Source organism: Gopherus evgoodei, chromosome 11 (genome assembly GCF_007399415.2).
Source record: "Gopherus evgoodei ecotype Sinaloan lineage chromosome 11, rGopEvg1_v1.p, whole genome shotgun sequence".
In the NCBI taxonomy this organism is placed as follows: Eukaryota; Metazoa; Chordata; order Testudines; family Testudinidae; genus Gopherus; species Gopherus evgoodei.
In genome coordinates, this window is record NC_044332.1 from 47369770 (window position 1) to 47388571 (window position 18802).

At 36.9% G+C, this 18802-nt stretch overlaps 1 protein-coding gene across 3 annotated transcripts in view; it reads right to left on the minus strand.

Annotated features, from left to right (window-relative positions):
- The window catches only part of PSMD14 (proteasome 26S subunit, non-ATPase 14), a 63673-nt gene that overhangs the window by 18915 nt on the left and 25956 nt on the right, over positions 1-18802 (minus strand). For all 3 annotated transcript variants that reach the window (XM_030580266.1, XM_030580264.1, XM_030580265.1), the window contains 4 exons: positions 11896-11967; positions 11395-11514; positions 10117-10187; positions 8941-9091 (listed from right to left, as the gene is read on the minus strand). In XM_030580266.1, coding sequence (XP_030436126.1) covers positions 8941-9091; positions 10117-10187; positions 11395-11514; positions 11896-11967 — 414 coding nt within the window. The remainder of the gene's footprint in view (positions 1-8940; positions 9092-10116; positions 10188-11394; positions 11515-11895; positions 11968-18802) is intronic.

An 18802-nucleotide genomic window follows, 5' to 3' on the forward strand; every position in this document is an offset into this window, starting at 1 on the left:
GAAAACCTCTTACTTTCCTTTTTTGTTTATTATCACTGCATGAATCTGCGGCATATGATAGTTTATAATTTCTCAGGCTTGTTAAATTCATGTTAAAGGTCTGTTTTCTTGTTGAATAAATTTTGTTCATATAATGCTGCCTATTTCATACACCGAGTCTTTAATAGCACCTTTGGTCTATGCACAACTCACAGATCAAAACAGAGGACTAAAATAGGGGTTGATGATGCTATTTACATGTGTGATTCCTGCTGTCTTCTTGTTAGTAGCTTTAATATAATAGAAGACCTTGTCTGTTTTGTAATTAACACATCTTTACTGGAGAGATATTTGGAAGTGATTGCTGTGAATATACTGGTTAGTAAAATAAACACAATCACACACCACTTTCTGTTATCAGACAAATTTGTGAATTGTACACATTATACTCCAGATCAACAAACTGTGATATAACAGCCAAGTAGAAGACACATTTATATAACCCTTTATTTTTCTGAAAATATGTATTCAATCTGACCTTGCAAATATAATTAGCTTGTGGGATGTGTGGATTTCAGTACCATGGATGCTTTACTAATTGCAACTCTTGGAAATAGATACTAAATATTTGGAAGCTGCCAATACAAAATAAAAACTGTATCTTTTTGTACATCTGTCTTAGCTACAAGAACCATAATAATGTGAAAAACAATAAAGATGGCATACTTTTCGCAAGCATGTCGCTGGGTCAATGACCAGCAATAGTTTGAGTAATACATTTTACATAGTCAAAATTCAAATCATCTCTAAACTCAATGTCATCTGTAATTTTTTGGCTGTTTGTATGTAGCTATGCTTAATATGATCCAATGTTATTCACTTTTTTCATACTTTTATCCTGTGCCTGGCCAATGAATTACAGAGAGCAAATTTTTGACTGTGTTTGTTTAAAAAAAATCTTTTTTTTTTAAACTTTACTTCTGTATACTTATTTGAAAAGAAACTTTAAAAACTAGATTGATTAAGATGTTTCATGTTTAATACAAGGACTTCAGTCAATTCCGTCTCTGTAAATTAAAGAACCATAGTCACATAACTGAACATTTTTTAAAGGAACAGACATTTTGCATTGCAAATGACAATCTAGTTTACACAGTGGGGCCCATTTGAGCACAGCTTTGGGGGGCTGGTTTTTGGGGTGGAATTTTTAGAATATTTTATATAGAACTTTTTGATTAAAGAATGACATACTTCAATTCTACAAGTTTTTGCAACAGCAAATCTAGAAACTCATTTTACGAAAGCATACCTGTATTTGGCATGCCGTTCTACACACAGTGACAAACTGCAGACAGACAGAGATAAATCATCCTCGTTATTCAAACAAACTTTCCTGACATCAATATTTGTGCCGCAAAAAAAAAAATAAAAAAATAAAAAAATCTATGCAATATGAAAGTTTGTCTTTAAAAACGCATTGTTACACTGAAAATCAAGAATCTTGTTATTATTTGTGGACAAACATACAGTGCATAAGAAAAAATTCTGCAAAAAAGATATAACGTGGCTATGCCAGGTGTGGAAAAAGAAGTTATGTCCCATCTAAAATATCTTTTATCACCTACAACTGACCTGTTATCAACTGCTTAGTTTGTTTCTAGATTCTTTAAAAATTAAATGGAACATGTGACCTTAGAAGTGCAGCTAAGGTTTATGACCATTTCGTTATTCATGCTGCCATGCACTGTTAGACAACCATAAGTGAAGAACATCTTCTGTCCCTTGTAAGCCCACAGCATAAAAAATTCAGAGAAATCTTACTTTTTATGCCATTTCCAATGAAAAGCACTAGGAACTGAAACTGACTCATGCCAAATTCATATAGCTGAATTGCTGTGATTGTGAGTTTCAAGTTTGCAACATGGAAATTATTTATAAAATGTCAATTTTATCTGTGGAAAAGAGATTCCTAGGAGTATGTGCATTTTCTTTCTTTATCCTTGGAGAATTGCTTACTGTGGTCAAAACTCCTGCACAACTTGAATATCCACATTGGGAGGGGATACAACTACAGTATAATACATTTATCTTGACAAGTGAGGGCATGCATCCATAACTCACAAGTAGCAAAGCCACAAGTTTTAAAGCTATATGTCTTAATGAAGATAAATGGACTATTCTACATCCACCATGGTAAAAGGTATTTAAACATTTAATACTTTCCAATGAAAAGTATACTTGAAACTTTGTTGTTTCAGGAAAGGGAATGAACTGAAATAACCTACAAAAACAGTTTACTGAGCATTTATCACCTGATTTAGAGCACAGCATATCAAAAAAATCAGAACACTGACACCACTTTAACAATGAGGTCTGTAAATGCAAGTTTTCTGATTTGTAATATTCTGTTCAGAAACTACATTATTTGTGCAGAGTACATGATGCACTAACATGAACAAAAATGTTGAGAATGTATAGTTATAACATTTTTGCTGGCTTTATAATGAAACAGGAAGGAAAAAGGTGATGAAGTTGGAACAATAATTTGTCTAATTTTGAAAATTTTATTCTGAACGGAAGTACAAATATTAACCCAGATATCTATATCATAATTAAATATGCAGGATCTCCTACTACAAAAATGTGATTCTAAGAAAAAAAAGAAAAAAAAAAAGTAGTTCTCTAATAATTCAACAGTTATCAGCTTCCTGCATTTCTTACAAATCAAAACCAAGACAAATTCCCATTTCTCTGTTCTGCAAGTCAGAGTTCAAGGCTGAAATTTCGCTTAGTTCAGATTAGGATGCCTCAGTCTTTCACCTGGAGATCACTGCAATGAATCCACCTTTCACTCAGTAGTGACTGAGTTGCTACCATTTGACAGATCTTTGTTGGTTATTTGGCTATCTGTAAAATGAACTGGTGATCCCATTCTAGCTCATAGCAGACGGATGTCCACATCACAAAACACTATCACAACTGGCATTCTTGCTGACAATTTCACTGGACTTGGTCAATGATTGATCAGGCATGCAGACTGAACTACTCTGACCTCCAGGGACGTCACTCTAGATCAGAGTTGAAGTACATTTGGTGTGACACTGTTGGGGAAGCTGGTACCAAGAGTAAATGAATGACTTCAGTTTTAAATTCTCATTATCTGGCCATTTATTGAACTAAAAATAATAGTTACAAAGCAGACAAGATCTTGTGCTCTGTTCATTCTTGTGATTATTTACTGCAGGATTTAAAATAGTAAAGATCATCCAATAAGCAATGCAAAGGTAACTCAAGGATACCAAAGTTTTTCTTCTTTGGCTGGTTTATTTCTCAACCATTCCATTTTTCTCTCTTCAGTCTCTGCAGCTATAAGACTATGGGTATGTCTACATCTACAATTTTGCAGTGCTGGTTGTTACAGCTGTATTAGTACAGCTGTATAGGGCCAGCGCTGCAGAGTGGTCACACTTACAGCAACCAGCGCTGCAAGTGGTGTTAGATGTGGCCACACTGCAGCGCTGTTGGGCGGCTTCAAGGGGGGTTAGGGGAATGCGAGAGCAAACCGCGGGGAAGCAGGTCTCCTTCCCCGCGGTTTGCTCCAGTGTTCCCCGAACAGCCCCCCCCCCCCCAGCAGGTCTCCTTCCCCGCGGTTTGTTCTCACGTTCCCCGAACCCCCGTGCAAGCAGGTCTCCTTCCCAGCGGTTTGCTCCGGTGTTCCCCAAACCCCCGTGCAAGCAGGTCTCCTTCCCAGCGGTTTGCTCCGGTGTTCCCCAAACCCCCGTGCAAGCAGGTCTCCTTCCCAGTGGTTTGCTCCGGTGTTTTTTGAACCCCCGTGCAAGCAGGTCTCCTTCCCAGTGGTTTGCTCCGGTGTTCCCCGAACCCCCCTGCAAGCATGTCTCCTTCCCAGCGGTTTGCTCCGGTGTTTTTTGAACCCCCCTGCAAACCGCGGGGAAGGAGATCTGCTTGCACGGGGGTTAGGGGAACGCGAGAGCAAACCGCGGGGAAGGAGACCTGCTTCCCCGCGGTTTGCTCTCGCGTTCCCTGAACCCCGCTGCAAACCGCGGGGAAGGAGACCTGCTTGATTACCAGAGAGGCTTCCTCTGGTATGCTGGGATACCTGTTTATTCCAGGGAGGTCAAGAAAAACGCTGGTGAGTGTTTACACCTGATGACCAGCGCTGGATCACCAGTGCTGGATCCTCTACACTCGAGTTTCAACGGGTGTACGGTCAACGCTGCAAACAGGGAGTTGCAGCGCTGGTGATGCCCTGCAGATGTGTACACCTCCTAAGTTGCAGTGCTATAACTCCCTCACCAGCGCTGCAACTTTGTGGTGTAGACAAGGCCTAAAAATACTCAAGATCTCTGCAGATTCTTTTCTTTTCAAAGGGACTATTGGTTCAATAACCTTGCATCCAGGCACCTCTTTTTCAGTCTGTGTGGCGATACTTAAAAAAATGGCTTAGGCCCACTCAGTGTGGCATTTTAAAGTAATTTTTACTGAAGATATAATGGTCTGACAATACAATATCAACAGAATTAACACATGGTCATCGACAATGCATGATAACACTTCAGTGGAAAGGTCAACAATACTTATACTCCTATAGTGCCCCAAATGTGTTAGGCACTGTACAAACATATTGAATATCATAATCCCTGCCCTACTACTAGTAATAGTTTCTACCAAAGTTATACATTATCATTATAAGGACTCAATACTTGAGTGGTATAAATGAAAATTTCTAAACAGCAATTTTAGTAAGTCAAACATTAATAACGAATGTTGCATCAGGAAAAAGTCTTGGTGCAAAAGCATGTATTTTTAAAAAGCAACAGAAAAGTAATTTACTGTAAAGTGGTATCAGCATAATAACTCACAACAAATAGCCACAGTACAAGTATTACCACTAGCAACTTGGCTGTAATGTGTTTGGGTCTTGATTTTACTTGGTTGATTGCTTTTTTAAACTTTGGAGCGCCATGGGCAGAGGAAAAAAACCAGACTGCTAGATTATTGCTTCCAAATTGTATTTTTAATGGCCCATAAGGGGACCAAGAACATAACATGGATGTATTCTTAATTTTATTATTTTCTAAATGTATACATATAGACTACCAAAAACTTACCAGATGGTTCCAGACCAGTTACCAAACAAAAAACCAAAACCAAAACAACCCCCAAAACAAACAAAACAAAAAAACTCCAAGACATGATTTTAAAGGGCCAATTACAATTTCAAACTTCAGGTACTACACCTGTCCCTCCACCAATTCTAATTTTACAGTCATATTATTCTGACTTAAAAATACTCTCTCTCACACTGCTGTGTGGACAATCCAAACAGACAAACAAAGGGGAAAGACACTGAATATATATATATAGGAAATGCTCATCCTTACATAAAATAGTGAAGAGCCCATTGAAAACTAAGACAGATAGCTGTAGCTAAAAGGATACAGCCTTTAAAGAAATTAACAAAAACTAAGCCTTTAAAGTCAGCTGAAGGAGAACTCTATTGGAATGGTCTTCAGTGCCCTTATTTTATGTAAGGAATAATTGATAATTATTTGACTGGCCTTCATTTGACTCCATTAGATCACTGGATAATTTTTCCAACTCCCAAAGAAAAGTTGATCCCTTCTGAAAAAGCAGTTTGCTCTTCTGTTATAGATATTTTCTGTAACTCACTTTGATAGTGTCATTACTAAAAGGACTATTACAATCCACTGGACATTTAAACCATTGTTTTCAGAGAGATTTTTATGTGTGCCCCTATTTAATATATGAAGAGTACAAAAAACCCTATTTTGATGTGAGAAACAGATTTCTCACATCAAATATAAACCTAGTAACTGAAATACTTGGTAAAATATCCTGGAATAATGTCTCAAAGTATCAATCACGGAAAACCAGTAAAGTGCCTTTGGAAAAAAAAAACAAACTCACCAGAACTGTTTTCAGTGGTGCCATGACTTTTAGGTTGTAATTTAAAAAATACACGGCAAGGACTGTATTTACCAAACTCTGAGGAAAAGAGAGACCTGGGACCTGTCTTTATCAAAGACTAATTTTTTTGGGGGGAGGAGAGGGGCAGAGGAGAAGAGGAATTGATTATGTTGGATGTACTGTTATTTTTTGGTTTAGGAATGAGGAACAGCTGCTGATTTTGTATTTTTTTTTAAAAAATGACAATTTTTGGCTAAGACATAGTGAGCTCTGGAAAGACTTAAAAATGTTAGAAACTGAAATACAAATGTCAATATTTAGCAATTCTAACAGAGCTTTTAATCCATGTATTACAGAATACTCTATAAAGGTGGTTAATCATTGTTAGCCCCATTTTACAGATTGGAAAACTGGGGCAAAGAGAGGTTAAGTGACAGATATACAGTCACATAAGCAAATCAGTGGCAACAATTAGGAATAAACCCACATGAGGTCACTTCTCCCACATCCTATTCTGGTGCCTATGTGGACTAAAATGAATTTATTTTCAAATGAATTCAACCCCAGAAATGAATGTAATACTTTCTGAACTCTGGTAACAGTAACCAGCCAACTTTAACCAGCTAACTCAACCTTCACTCTTGTGCGTCATGTTATGATAAACCTGCTGGGAATTATTGTTTTAGACACAGTGTACCATTAGACGGTACATTAGAATTGATAGTACACAGTTCTGGAGAAAAGCTGTGATACCAGGTTTGTCATGATCCACTGTGGGCATTACACTAGTCACACTCCTTTCTCAGAGATCTGGAGAGGAATTTTTCCCTCAGCAACAGATTGGCAGTTTAGCTGGTGTGAACATTAAACAGGGGTTAGGGTATGATGTCGCAACTCATTATGTAAGTATGGGGCAAATGTCCAGTGCAGGTACACCATAGGGAAAGAATGCAGTGATCAGATAAAATAGATTGGTAAAGGGGTGGAGGGTTCATGCACCTATGACTGGTATGGCAGGGAGCCAACCCTTTCCACCCTTATTCAAATGGGGAGTGAAGTCCCAGTAGCTGGTTGGCTGGCAACCAGAATGGGTAAAGGGAGAGCGCTGCCAGTAGCCTGCCCTGTACCCTTTTACCTGCCAGATACTTCTTGACATTTAGGAATAAAGTTGCATAATAAACCACATCCAGTGTCTCCAATCCTCCTTCTGGCACAGACAGACAATGGTCATAAGAAAAGTTGTGAACTATTTTTATATTTACAGAAATACCAGACTACACTTGCACTTACTCATATTCAAGATTAGGAAATATAAAAAGACAGCAGAAAAAGTCAAAGTCAAGTTTTTTCCCCAAAGATGACATTAACAGTTAGAGCAAAGAGTAGATAATACACTTGGTCTTAATAAGTGCTGTAGAACAGAAATGTTATTTAGTATGAAGATAACATTTTTAGCAATTAAATTAATATGAACTCTGATCTAATTTAAAAATGCAGCAATAGAATGCATGTTATTTGACTTTGATACAATATAAAGCAACCTGTCCTGATTTTTATAACACAGGAAGAAAAAGGGAAAATACATAATGACGACTAAGGAAATCTAGTACATATTTTATCAAAATATTTCACTTTTCCCTTTCACACATCAGTTATGTAATCAGGAATTTAAGATAGCTAGGCCAATTTAATTCCTTCTTAGTATTTTCTAAAGCACCAGAAGCTTATTTGTTTTTAAAATCACTTATATTATGGTTTGATGAATACTTATATAGGCAACCTTTTTGCTTTGAAAAAACTAAGAATAGACTCCAAATTTAGAATGGACCCCAATTTTGCGCTGTTGTAATGATGTGATGGCAAAGAGTTCACATATAATTTTATAACAGATGAGCACTCTGAGATAATGGTAATATTTAGATAAGCTGGTTGGCAGCTTGAATGTAATCTTGCTATACAACTACTGTATTTCATATACAGAAAACAAATATTTTCAAACTATTTATAAATTTATACTAATGTCATACATCTATATTAGGATTTATTTTAAATAAGTGGTCTACAGTACAATGGAAGTGCATGCTCAAACAAAACACCTCAGCAGTATTTTAAAGCAGTAACCACCTAGCCAATTTCTGTACGTTCTGTAGTTTTTCTAATCCACTCTCCCTGTGGTTGAGCAAAATCGAATTGCCTCTCACATTTGCAGACAGCTCTGTGAAGGTGATAATAGAGCTGCTCCCTGCTGTCATGAGGCAGGAAATAGGAAAATGGCATATGGGGCTAGAAAGAAATAAAAAAAAGAACTAAACAAGAACAAAAGAGATTTCAACAAAGGACAACCATAACCCAATGTGCTTTGCAAGTTAATCATTTCATAATCATTTAACATACTTAATCATTCATCTGCATCTTTACTCAAAAATCTAAACGGCTGCGACCAAGTATTTAGGGAAGTTTTTATTGTCTAAAACATTTGGAATGCAGATACCACCAGAAACTGTCATGTTCAAGGCTTATAAAATAAAGCACTATTTCTGCTCATGTTAGAGGCTGAACCCATCCCAATTTGCAATTAGTAAGCTTTAACTATCTGTCCAAAATTTAATATCTCAAATTTTAAAACACTATAGACCTGGATTATCTGTTTATTCAAAAAAAGGCTCGAATGGTAGAAGTGTTGAATGGTTCTTGAATAACAAACACATGACTAGGTTAGAACTGATCATTCCAAATATAAAATATGGCTTAAGGCTACAGGCTTGCTCAGGGACTTTTGATGCAAGTATTGGAACAAATGAAAATGGTACACTTTCAGTAGAGCTTTTTGATTCATTTATAACCAGACAGAATATTAAATGAGTCCGTGAGATTTTTTGAAATGTGGGTCCACCATTCAAGAACTAATATGCATTTTATAGTGTTTTTATTTCAAATCTTAGTTAAGTAGATTAAAAAAAAAAACAACAAACAAAAAACAAAACAAAACAAAAAAAAAAAAACTTACTGTACCTTTCCTTTTACGCTCTGGATAGGATCCACCACCACAGCTACAGCTCTTTCCGATAGAGCTTCAAAGCTCTGCTGAGTATTGATATCCACACCAGACAGCCAACAGCCAAAGCCAGGATGACTATGATACCAACCAACAACCATCTCAGGCCTGAAACGAAGAGGGCATTTAGAAATTCCTAGCAATAAAAACATATGATATGAAAGAAACATTGAAGTAACAGGGTATCAATTAGGATGGAGGAGAGAGAGACACAGGTGTGAAAAGAGCACCATTAGAAACATTTAAATTACTCACCATAGTATGGTGAAAACATGGAAATGAATAAGTGCGACAAAGGAGTGTTATCATTAAGGGATGCACATTAGCAGTGGTAGATCAAGCTTTCAGTTTTTCACCCTGTTACCACACCTTCCCTGAACCAGTTTTTACCCTTTCAGCTCAAGTAAATATCTATTCTTTAACTCCTTGGAGTCAAGAGTTGAATTTTCACGGCAGAAAGTCCATTTCAGACATGGACGACGGGAACAAACGGCGGGAAAGGATTAAATATCAATTAAACCAGCAGTGGAACTAGGAACTCAGTCAAAAAGCAATTTGCACTGTTCTGCTCAGCTGCTGAGCCTTTTGCTAACATTAATTTTGAAGTTTTTTCCACAGTAAAAGAATTTGAGCAAGCAGATGACAACTGTTGAGAGGTACAGAGTGAAATAAAAATTTGTTTAAACATGAAGATGCTTTTAATCAAAATGTTTTTTCCCTTTCTTTTATATACTAAATGTAACCCTAGGCCTGTAAATAAAGCTAAAATACCCAACGTGATAATGCTTTCCTATTTTATAAAGTACAAACATTAGTTTCTTTAAACTGAGTTATTTTCTAGCAACTCCATATACTAACTAGAGAGGTATTCAATCCAAAGCTTACTATTATGATGATAATAGAAGGAAATTTATGATACTCATCAGGATCTGAAGTCTCTCTCTTGTAAACCATGGGGAGAAGTGGGTTGCATAACATGCGATAATCATCATAATACTGGCTCAATTATTACTGATTAACATTAACGAATTTACCCTACACATCACAAGTCTTGCAGGTAGAATACAGAACATGCAGCCTGAACCCACGCAGTACACCACTTAAACTTTTAGATGTTGCTTTGAAACATTTACCTTCCTGTCTGCTTTAGCATATCCAACATTTTGGCTTGAAATACAGGATCAACTGCCTCTACACTGACACCCTGATTTTGGAAGAGAGACAGCATTAGTGTATTTACATATAAAGTAATTTAAAAGATAAACATGCATGCAAACACTCTCTTACTGCTCTGACATAAAATGATCTAATAGCTTAACTAATAAAGAAACATTACTCTTTACAGTTTTATTTAAGTTTGTCTACTTGAATTTATTTTTGGAAATTATCTAATTTTTAAACAAATCAAAGTTCTAATAGAGCATTATTTAAATATAACAATCTATTCCTATAGTTCCTTGAAAAAAAATGCTAAGTTTTCTGTTTAAAAAAGTGTGTTTTGGGTGAGCACCACCACCAACCATGCAGAAAAATATTCATCCAACCTCCTCTCCATTTCTTGTTTGTGCACACTCCTTCCTGCTGCTTATTGTCAGCCCAGTTTTGGCTCTGTTGCCATTGTTAGGGGTATATACCCTCTTGCAGAGTCTAGCAAAGGGCATACACCATCAACAAAGGCAGTGAACTGACTATGTACAACATGCTAGCAAATGCATAAAATAAACTGAGAAAGAATTCTCCAGTGTTTCAATTATATGTAATCTTGATGGTAATTAAGGAAACTGCCTCTTTAATTAAGACCAATATTTCATTTGAGCTACACACAGCGCCACTATAAATTCCAATTCTAGCTTCCAGTTCATTGCCCTCTTTTAATAAAATTCAATTTCTTAACCTCAAGTAAAACCAATCATGTTTCCACACTAAGGAAATATCATCTAACAGTCATGCCACTAGAGTACAAATTCTGCCCCAGAGAAGCAATTCAAATTCACAGTTTCAGCAGTGCCACTACAGTTAAGGGCATGGCATCATTTCCATCAAATTCTTACTTTCCAGAGTTTGCAACATGGCCTTAATAATTCCATCAGTACTGCAACTGGACATACAAGGCCTTGAAGTCACAAGTTTACAAACTTTAAACACTGTGGTACTATACCTATGGACAGCATAATGGCCTTAGTTAAGGACTTAGTGCAAGCCATAGCTTAAACCACTAACCAAGTTCAACTTAAACATTATCTTAACAGACTTTAGACATTTAATATGGGCATAATCCAGACATTTATATCATTAGTAGTTTCTCATGCCTTGTGTGTGTTGGGGTGAGGGGAAGGAAAAACATAACATGATGTACAATTATTTCATGTGAGAGAAAACATTTACTTTAGTTCCTACTGAAAAGTACTCACTGTTCCTGATTGTGGCATAGCAAACACATCAATCACTCTGACGGTATAATCATCAACAAATTCTCCAAGCATCAGACCCATAACTTCCATAGGAACACCAGCACGACCATGTTTCAACATCTAGAAGTGAGACCAACATTACAGTGACATACTATGGTATGATTTACAAGAGATTCAGGGTTTGATTTGAGATAGTTCTACCTCTACCGAAGTGCCCCTGTTCTCATGTTTATTTTACTCATTAGTTAACAGGGTGTTGTGTGTTTTGAAAATGTAAAGCATTGGAATAGTGCTAATAATACAAGCAAAGATTGGTGGCAAGAAAATAACTGGAACATTTACAGTAAGATTCTATGACTAGATTTAAACAAACAATCCCAGTCAAAATTCAAGTTGTCAACAATACAAGTCCATAAACTTTTTTCACTTTATGGAATACTGGACAAATATAATGCTTTGTATCTTAAGTGCTATATACAGTAAAGAGTGTAGAATACTTACTTTCAGCAGTGCAAGGGAAGAGATATAAACCTGTTCTGCCGTATCCACCGCAGGAGCATCTGTAGGTGGCCCCTACAAAACAGAATAAATTATTAACTATTTACTCCACATTTATTGCAAAAATTTTCCATTACTTCTATTTTATTTTGCACAAAATTATAAGTCTAAGAACAAAGTGCATCTGACTGTGCTTTAATGTACAGTAAATCCATTAGTTGCAGTGTTTACAACAAAAACATACAGCACTTTTTTTTTACACTAACCATTTTTTGCAACTTGGTGGGAGGTACCTATGATATCTAGTTAAATTTAAAATCAGCCTAGATATCTAGCCAGAAATCAAATAAAATAAACTGGAAAATATTGTGCTGGGTGCAAACCTGTTACAAAATATACGGGATCAGTGATGAGTTTCCATTAGTCAGAGTTAAGTCTTTCAGCAATGCTAACCTTCCTCAGCTGTAAAATAGCTCCAATTCACCAATTAACTATGTGTTTCTTACAGTGGTGTGAATGTAAATGCTGCTGGGCTAGCATGATTAACTGGCACCAACACAAACAGCAGTTTCCCTTTGCTTCATCTGTTTTCAGTTAAAGAAGACTTGCAGATAAAGGCAACGGGAGCACTTTTGAGATACACTGGTACAATGAGCATAAAATGGACCTCCAATCCCTAGGTGGAAAAGCTGTGAACAAAACACTTTGCTCTTTGCTTTATGAGTTGTTATTCAAAAATTAGCACAATAGTCCCAGGTGTGAATGATTGGTTGAGGAAGGTATTGTGTTACTGCTGAAATGGAAAAAAACTACAGCAGGCTATTTGAAGGCAAAACTATGCTGTTCTTGGGAAGTGAGGGACAAGATGACCTTCTCTAGACAACCACATCTCATTTTATCCCTTTACCACCCAAGTCACAGTACTTCATTAGTCAAGTGTGTTTGTATTATAGTCTTCACAAAAGGAGGCAACAGGGCACATTTGCTCTTAGTAATGCTGTGTAAATGCAGAATAACTAGAAAAAATTCAAGTGAGGAAAAAAAAGTCCAGTCCATGATGAGTGAAGAGAAAAGAATTATATGAGAATTTATGTTATAATTTTTGAAGGCACTCTAATGCCACAGTGATGAATGCTGTTTAAGACTAGATTTAGACAACTTCATTAAATAACTCCTCACTTGTAATGAAACAGTAAAATTGGAACAACATGCTCCCAACACAGGTCCAAGTGAGACCTATTGACCAACATTATAGGCCATAAAATCTGAAGATAAAGTCAAGAGCTAAAACTACTAGTAAATTCAATTTGTATAAAAACCATTTACCTACTGTATCTATTTTCATTTGTGTATGTACACCTCTTTCTCTCACACACACACACTCACACCCGCCCCCCACTACCCAGGCATGATATAAGGTAGTTATACAACATGAAGGATTTTTATCTGTGTAACATTTTAATAATAATAAATCCAGGTGACTTCCTGCACTACAAATTAAATTTTACTTTTTACTTCCGACATCTTTCTGTTCAACCAGCAGTAGTCCTATACTCCTTGACTCCTGCATCCACAATTCTATATATCTATTTGTCACCTTTGACTCTTTACTCCAGTTTCCAACCTTCCAGTCCTGGCTGGCATTGTTTCCCAGATTAAAGAAGGTAGGGTCCTGGCCGCATTACTGCACGCAGCCAACTATCAAGACAGCTTACTTCACAATTTCATCTCAAAGCCACATCAGAAAAACCAGCTAAAGTCAAGATTCTCCTTTTCTGAAATAGTGGAGCTTCTCGGGCAGTATATCAGACACCACTTTTCTAAGGAACAGTGGCAAAGGGTGGTCAAAGACTTCATTTTGGAGTGCTGACGTATATCCTGAGAGACAGAGTGTTCCCCACTCTCTCCCGCTCAGCTCTCACATGCTGCTCAGAACAATCACAGGGCATAAAGATCCATCTTCATTACAACCAGGATACGTAATGGTCATGGGCAGTTTAACTTACATTTTTATAGTTGAACTTCTTGACCTCCCTGTCCTGCCCTTCTGGAGCTCAAGAACAAACAGTGTGCCACCTGGTAATGGACTGCCATCTTTAACACCTTGACGGTGGATGAATGCACTTGACGTCTCTGGATGATGTTGCTGTGATAGAGTGGCTGCATCACTTAACCAACATCTAACACACTGTTTGTGCGTGCCATCAGAAGCCATACACCAGAAGAAGTCTCCTTCCTAAAACTCTCAACTCTCTCTCTTGACTTCTAGCCTGTTAGAGGCCACAGCCAACAGTGTCATTCTTGAAATTTTGTCCTCCATTTTTCACAACTCCATTCTCTCCTTTATTTTTGTCTGTTACCTCTCTGGCCATTCCTTCATCTTTCAGTGAGTTTTCCCAAGGTCACCCAGTGAATCTTTAGCCTAAAAATTATAGTTGAAATTATGTGAATGGGTGATCTCACTTACAGAGAGGGGTGCAGAGGGACAAAAGGAGTTGACTAATACAGGGACCCCAACAGAAAGTGAGGGAGTAGGTATATTTGGAATTAGTGGGATGAATATGAGAAAGGGAAAATACAGCTTAAATAAATCTTTTGCAGTACGATTTATTAGGCTGTGGAATAATAAATATCTAGCTCTTATATAGTGTTTTCACCAGCAGATCTCAAAGTGTTTTACAAAGGTCAATATAGTTATCCCCATTTTATAGATAATAAAACTGAAGCACAGGGAGGTAAAGTGATTTGCCCAAGAACTGTTCCAACAATACCTTCTCTGTCTCAACCCTCCCACAAAAGACTAGCCTAAATAATCTGCCACACCACAGGTATAAACCTAAATATTATTTAGCCTCTCCTTCGTAGTCATTGCTTGGCCAAGTTGCACATTAACATTCAATCTTTCTCCAGGAAGGTCCCGATTAGCAAGACATATGCTTAACTTTAAAGTGGGGCTGTCAATTAATTGCAGTTAACTCGTGATTAATTTTTGAGTCAATCGCAGTTTTCATTGCACAGTTAAATAATAGAATACTAATTAAAATTAAATATTTCTGGATGTTTTTCTACATTTTATTTCAATTATAACACAGTATACAAAGTGTATGGTGCTCACTTTATATTATCTTTATTACAAATATTTGCACTGTAAAAATGAAACAAAAGAAATAGTATTTTTTAATTCACCTCATACAAGTACCATTGTGCACTCTTTATTATGGAAGTACAACCTACTAATGAAGTTTTGTTGTTGTTTTTTTTGGTTATTTAACTGCACTCAAAACCAAAACAATGTAAAATTTTAGAGCCTACACAAGCCCACTCAGTCCTACTTCTCATTCAGCCAAATCGCTAAGACAACTAAATTTGCTTAACTGTACAGGAGACAATGCTTCCCACTTCTTATTTACAATGTCCCAAGAAAGTGAGAACAAGCATTCGCCTGGCACTTTTGTAACCAGCACAGCAAGGTATTTAACATGCCAGATAGGCTAAACATTCATATGCCTCTTCATGTTTTAGCCACCATTCTAGATGACATACTTCGGTGCTGATGATGCTCGTTAAAACATAATGAGTTAATTACATTTGTGAGCGAACTCCTTGTAGGAGAATTGTACGTCTCCGGCTCTGTTTTACCCACATTCTGCCATATATTTCATGTTACAGGAGCCTCAGATGATGCCCCAGCCCATGTTGTTCATTTTAAGAGCACTTTCACTGCAGATCTGACAAAATGCAAAGAAGGTACCAATATGAGATTTCTAAAGATAGCTACAGCACTCAACCCAAGGTTTAAGAATCTCAAGTGCCTTCCAAAATCTGAGAGGGACAAGGTGTCGAGTATGCTTGCAGAAGTCTTAAAAGAGCAACACTCCAATGCAGAAACTACAGAACCGAAAACATCAAAAAAGAAAATCAATCTTCTGCTGGTGGCATCTGTCTCAGATGATGACAATGAACATGCATTGGTCTGCACTGCTTTGGATTATTATTGAGCAAACCCATCATCAGCAGGGACGCAGGTCATCTGGAATGGTGGTTGAAGCATGAAGGGAATATAAATCTTTAGCACATCTAGCACATAAATATCTTGCAACGCCAGCTACAACAGTGCCATGCAAACGCCTTTTCTCATTTTCAGGTGACATTGTAAACAAGAAGCAGGCAGCATTATCTCCTGCAAATGTAAACAAAGGGTATGTCCACACTACTCTCCGGATCGGCGGGTAGTGATCGATCTATTGGGGAATCGATTTATTGCGTCTTGTCTAGATGTGATAAATTGATCCCTGAACGCACTCCCGTCGACTCCGGAACTCCACCAGGGTGAGAGGCAGAAGCGGAGTCGATGAGGGAGCCGCGGTCATCGATCATGTGCCGTGAGGACTGGAGGTAAGTCGATCTAAGATAGCGTAACTGAAGTCGACCTATTCTCATAGCTGAAGTTGCATATCTTAGATACATCCCCCACCCTAATGTAGACCAGGCCACTTGTTTCTCTGAGCAACTGGCTGAACAAGCAATAGGACTGAGTGGACTTGTAGGCTCTAAAGTTTTACATTACCTGAATTCAAAAATAAAACAGTTTTTTGTACATAATTCTATATTTATAAGTTCAACTTTCATGATAAAGAGATTGCATTACAGTACTTGTATTAGGTGAATTGAAAAAACTCTTGTTTTTTACTGTGCAAATATTTGTAATAAAAAAATAAAGTGAGCACTGTATACTTAGTATTCTATGTTGTAATTGAAATCAAAATATTTGAAAATGTAGAAAACATCCCAAAATATTTAAATAATGGTATTTTATTAACAGTGCGATTAATTGCATGATCACAATTAATTTTTAATTGCGCAATTAATTTCTTTAATCACTTGACAGCCCTACTTTAAAGTCAATACGACTTCAGCACGTGCTTAACTTTAAAACACATGCTTAAGTGTTGCCCTGAGTATAGATGTTTCCTTGAATTAGGGACACAACAAGAAAAATCATTCTGCCAGCCCCTTATCCATTTTCGCTGTTCTTCCCTGATGTCTCTCCAATTAGTCTAACCTTTTGGAAAGGAGTTGGCCAGAAATGAGCACAAGATTCCAAGTGTAGTCTTACCAGAACCATTTTTACATCTTTGCTCTGTAAATAGCCCAAATCTGTATTGGCCTTTTTGCTAATATATTTCATTGCAAACTCATGTCTAATTAGGTTCCCACCATCCCTAAATACTATTCAGCATTATTGCTATTTTCCAGTTATCTGTATTTTAGCTTTATTTGGCAAAAGATGTTTTACCTTGCATTTTCCCTAGAACAAATCTCATGTTACTTTCTAATCATGTTTCTAATCAGCGATGGTCCCTTTGCACTATTTCTTTGTCCTCAACGGTGTTCAGAACTCCCCCAATTGTACTATCATTTGTGAATTTCATTAATATGGTGGTTACTCTCTTCTAAATCATTAAAAAGATGTTAAATAACACTGGACCTAATACTGATCCCTATGGTACTCTTACATGTGGTTCTTCAACCAACTAACAGTGTTCTGATTCAAGTGATTCTAATTAATTTGGGGAGCAGGAATTAGTGATAATGAGCATCAAATACTTTATTAAAGCACAAATATGTAGCGTCTACTTTAATTTCATCCTCTAACCTTGTAATTTTATCACTTAATCTGGCATAATGTATTCTTAAATCATGCTGCTTTTGCAAGCAATTCTTTTATCCACTAGATGTTGTGGGAGGTTTTTTGTTTTAAAATTACTACATATTCAACTACTGCATTAATAAGGGAAAGGCATATGACATGGTAACTGCAAGGAATACTTCTAAAAAAATTGGAATAAACTAATGAGATACTAATCCTCTGGAACAAGTAACTCTTCAGTTCACTGACTATTGAAAAATAGCCTTTAGGATTTAAAAGTCTGGTTTACTAATTCTCAATGTTTCCATATGTTGAAAATTATGTCAATTCGGAAGCCAGAGTATGATCCACAAGTGGCTGCCATTCTAGCCTATGCACTGGAATAACCGTCACAAGTCCATTGCATCTGGTGTCTGAGTGAACAGTACAGATTCCAAGGGACCCTCCTCTGGCCCATTCCCACTGCAGCCTTCCAGAGGCCTGTGTACACCTTCTGTGACTCCAAGAAGAGACTAAGAGCCTTACATGACCCTTCATACCAGGTGCAAAATGTCACCCTTAGTAAATTTAACTGCCTGCCAGCTTGGGCACTGTATTAATGAAACTTACTACTAAATTAAATGGTGCATCAAACCTGAACTTTTAGATATTTACCTCTTCAATACACCTTGATTATATAAGCAGATAATCAGCAAAAGAAAAAATATGCTTTTGCTTCATTTTGATGTTTAGAGATAGTCAGAAGAGTCCCTTCCTAAAAATTCTTTATTGTATTTCACATGAGAAATAGGAAATATTACCTTCCCCTATTCCTACTGGATAATTTCTTGGGAAAACAGGAAAGTGAATGGGGATTATAGCATCACAGGAGACAAATCTGAGAAATTCGTTCCTTTGTTCTTTTATAAATAAGGAAAACATAATAACTATAAAAAGTCAAAGGAAAACTCTGTTTTAAAAAATCTTTAGCAACCAATATATACGGCAAGCACAAAGCATTCAGCAACATTAAAATCAGTCCCTGCGGGAGGGAGAGGGGAGGGAGGGAATAGATGCCTCTAAACTGAATCAGTGAACTGACCTGCCCTCAAGCCAACCATCTCATCCATAAGCATAACCAGTCTTTTTATTTATTTATTTTAATAAAAGCTATCACTTAGAGAAATCAGGATTACTGGCAAACTTGCATCACGAACAAGTATTTGTTTTGTCTCTTATTTAAGAGACGCAAAAGTAAGTTTTCAATAAGTGTTCTAAGGA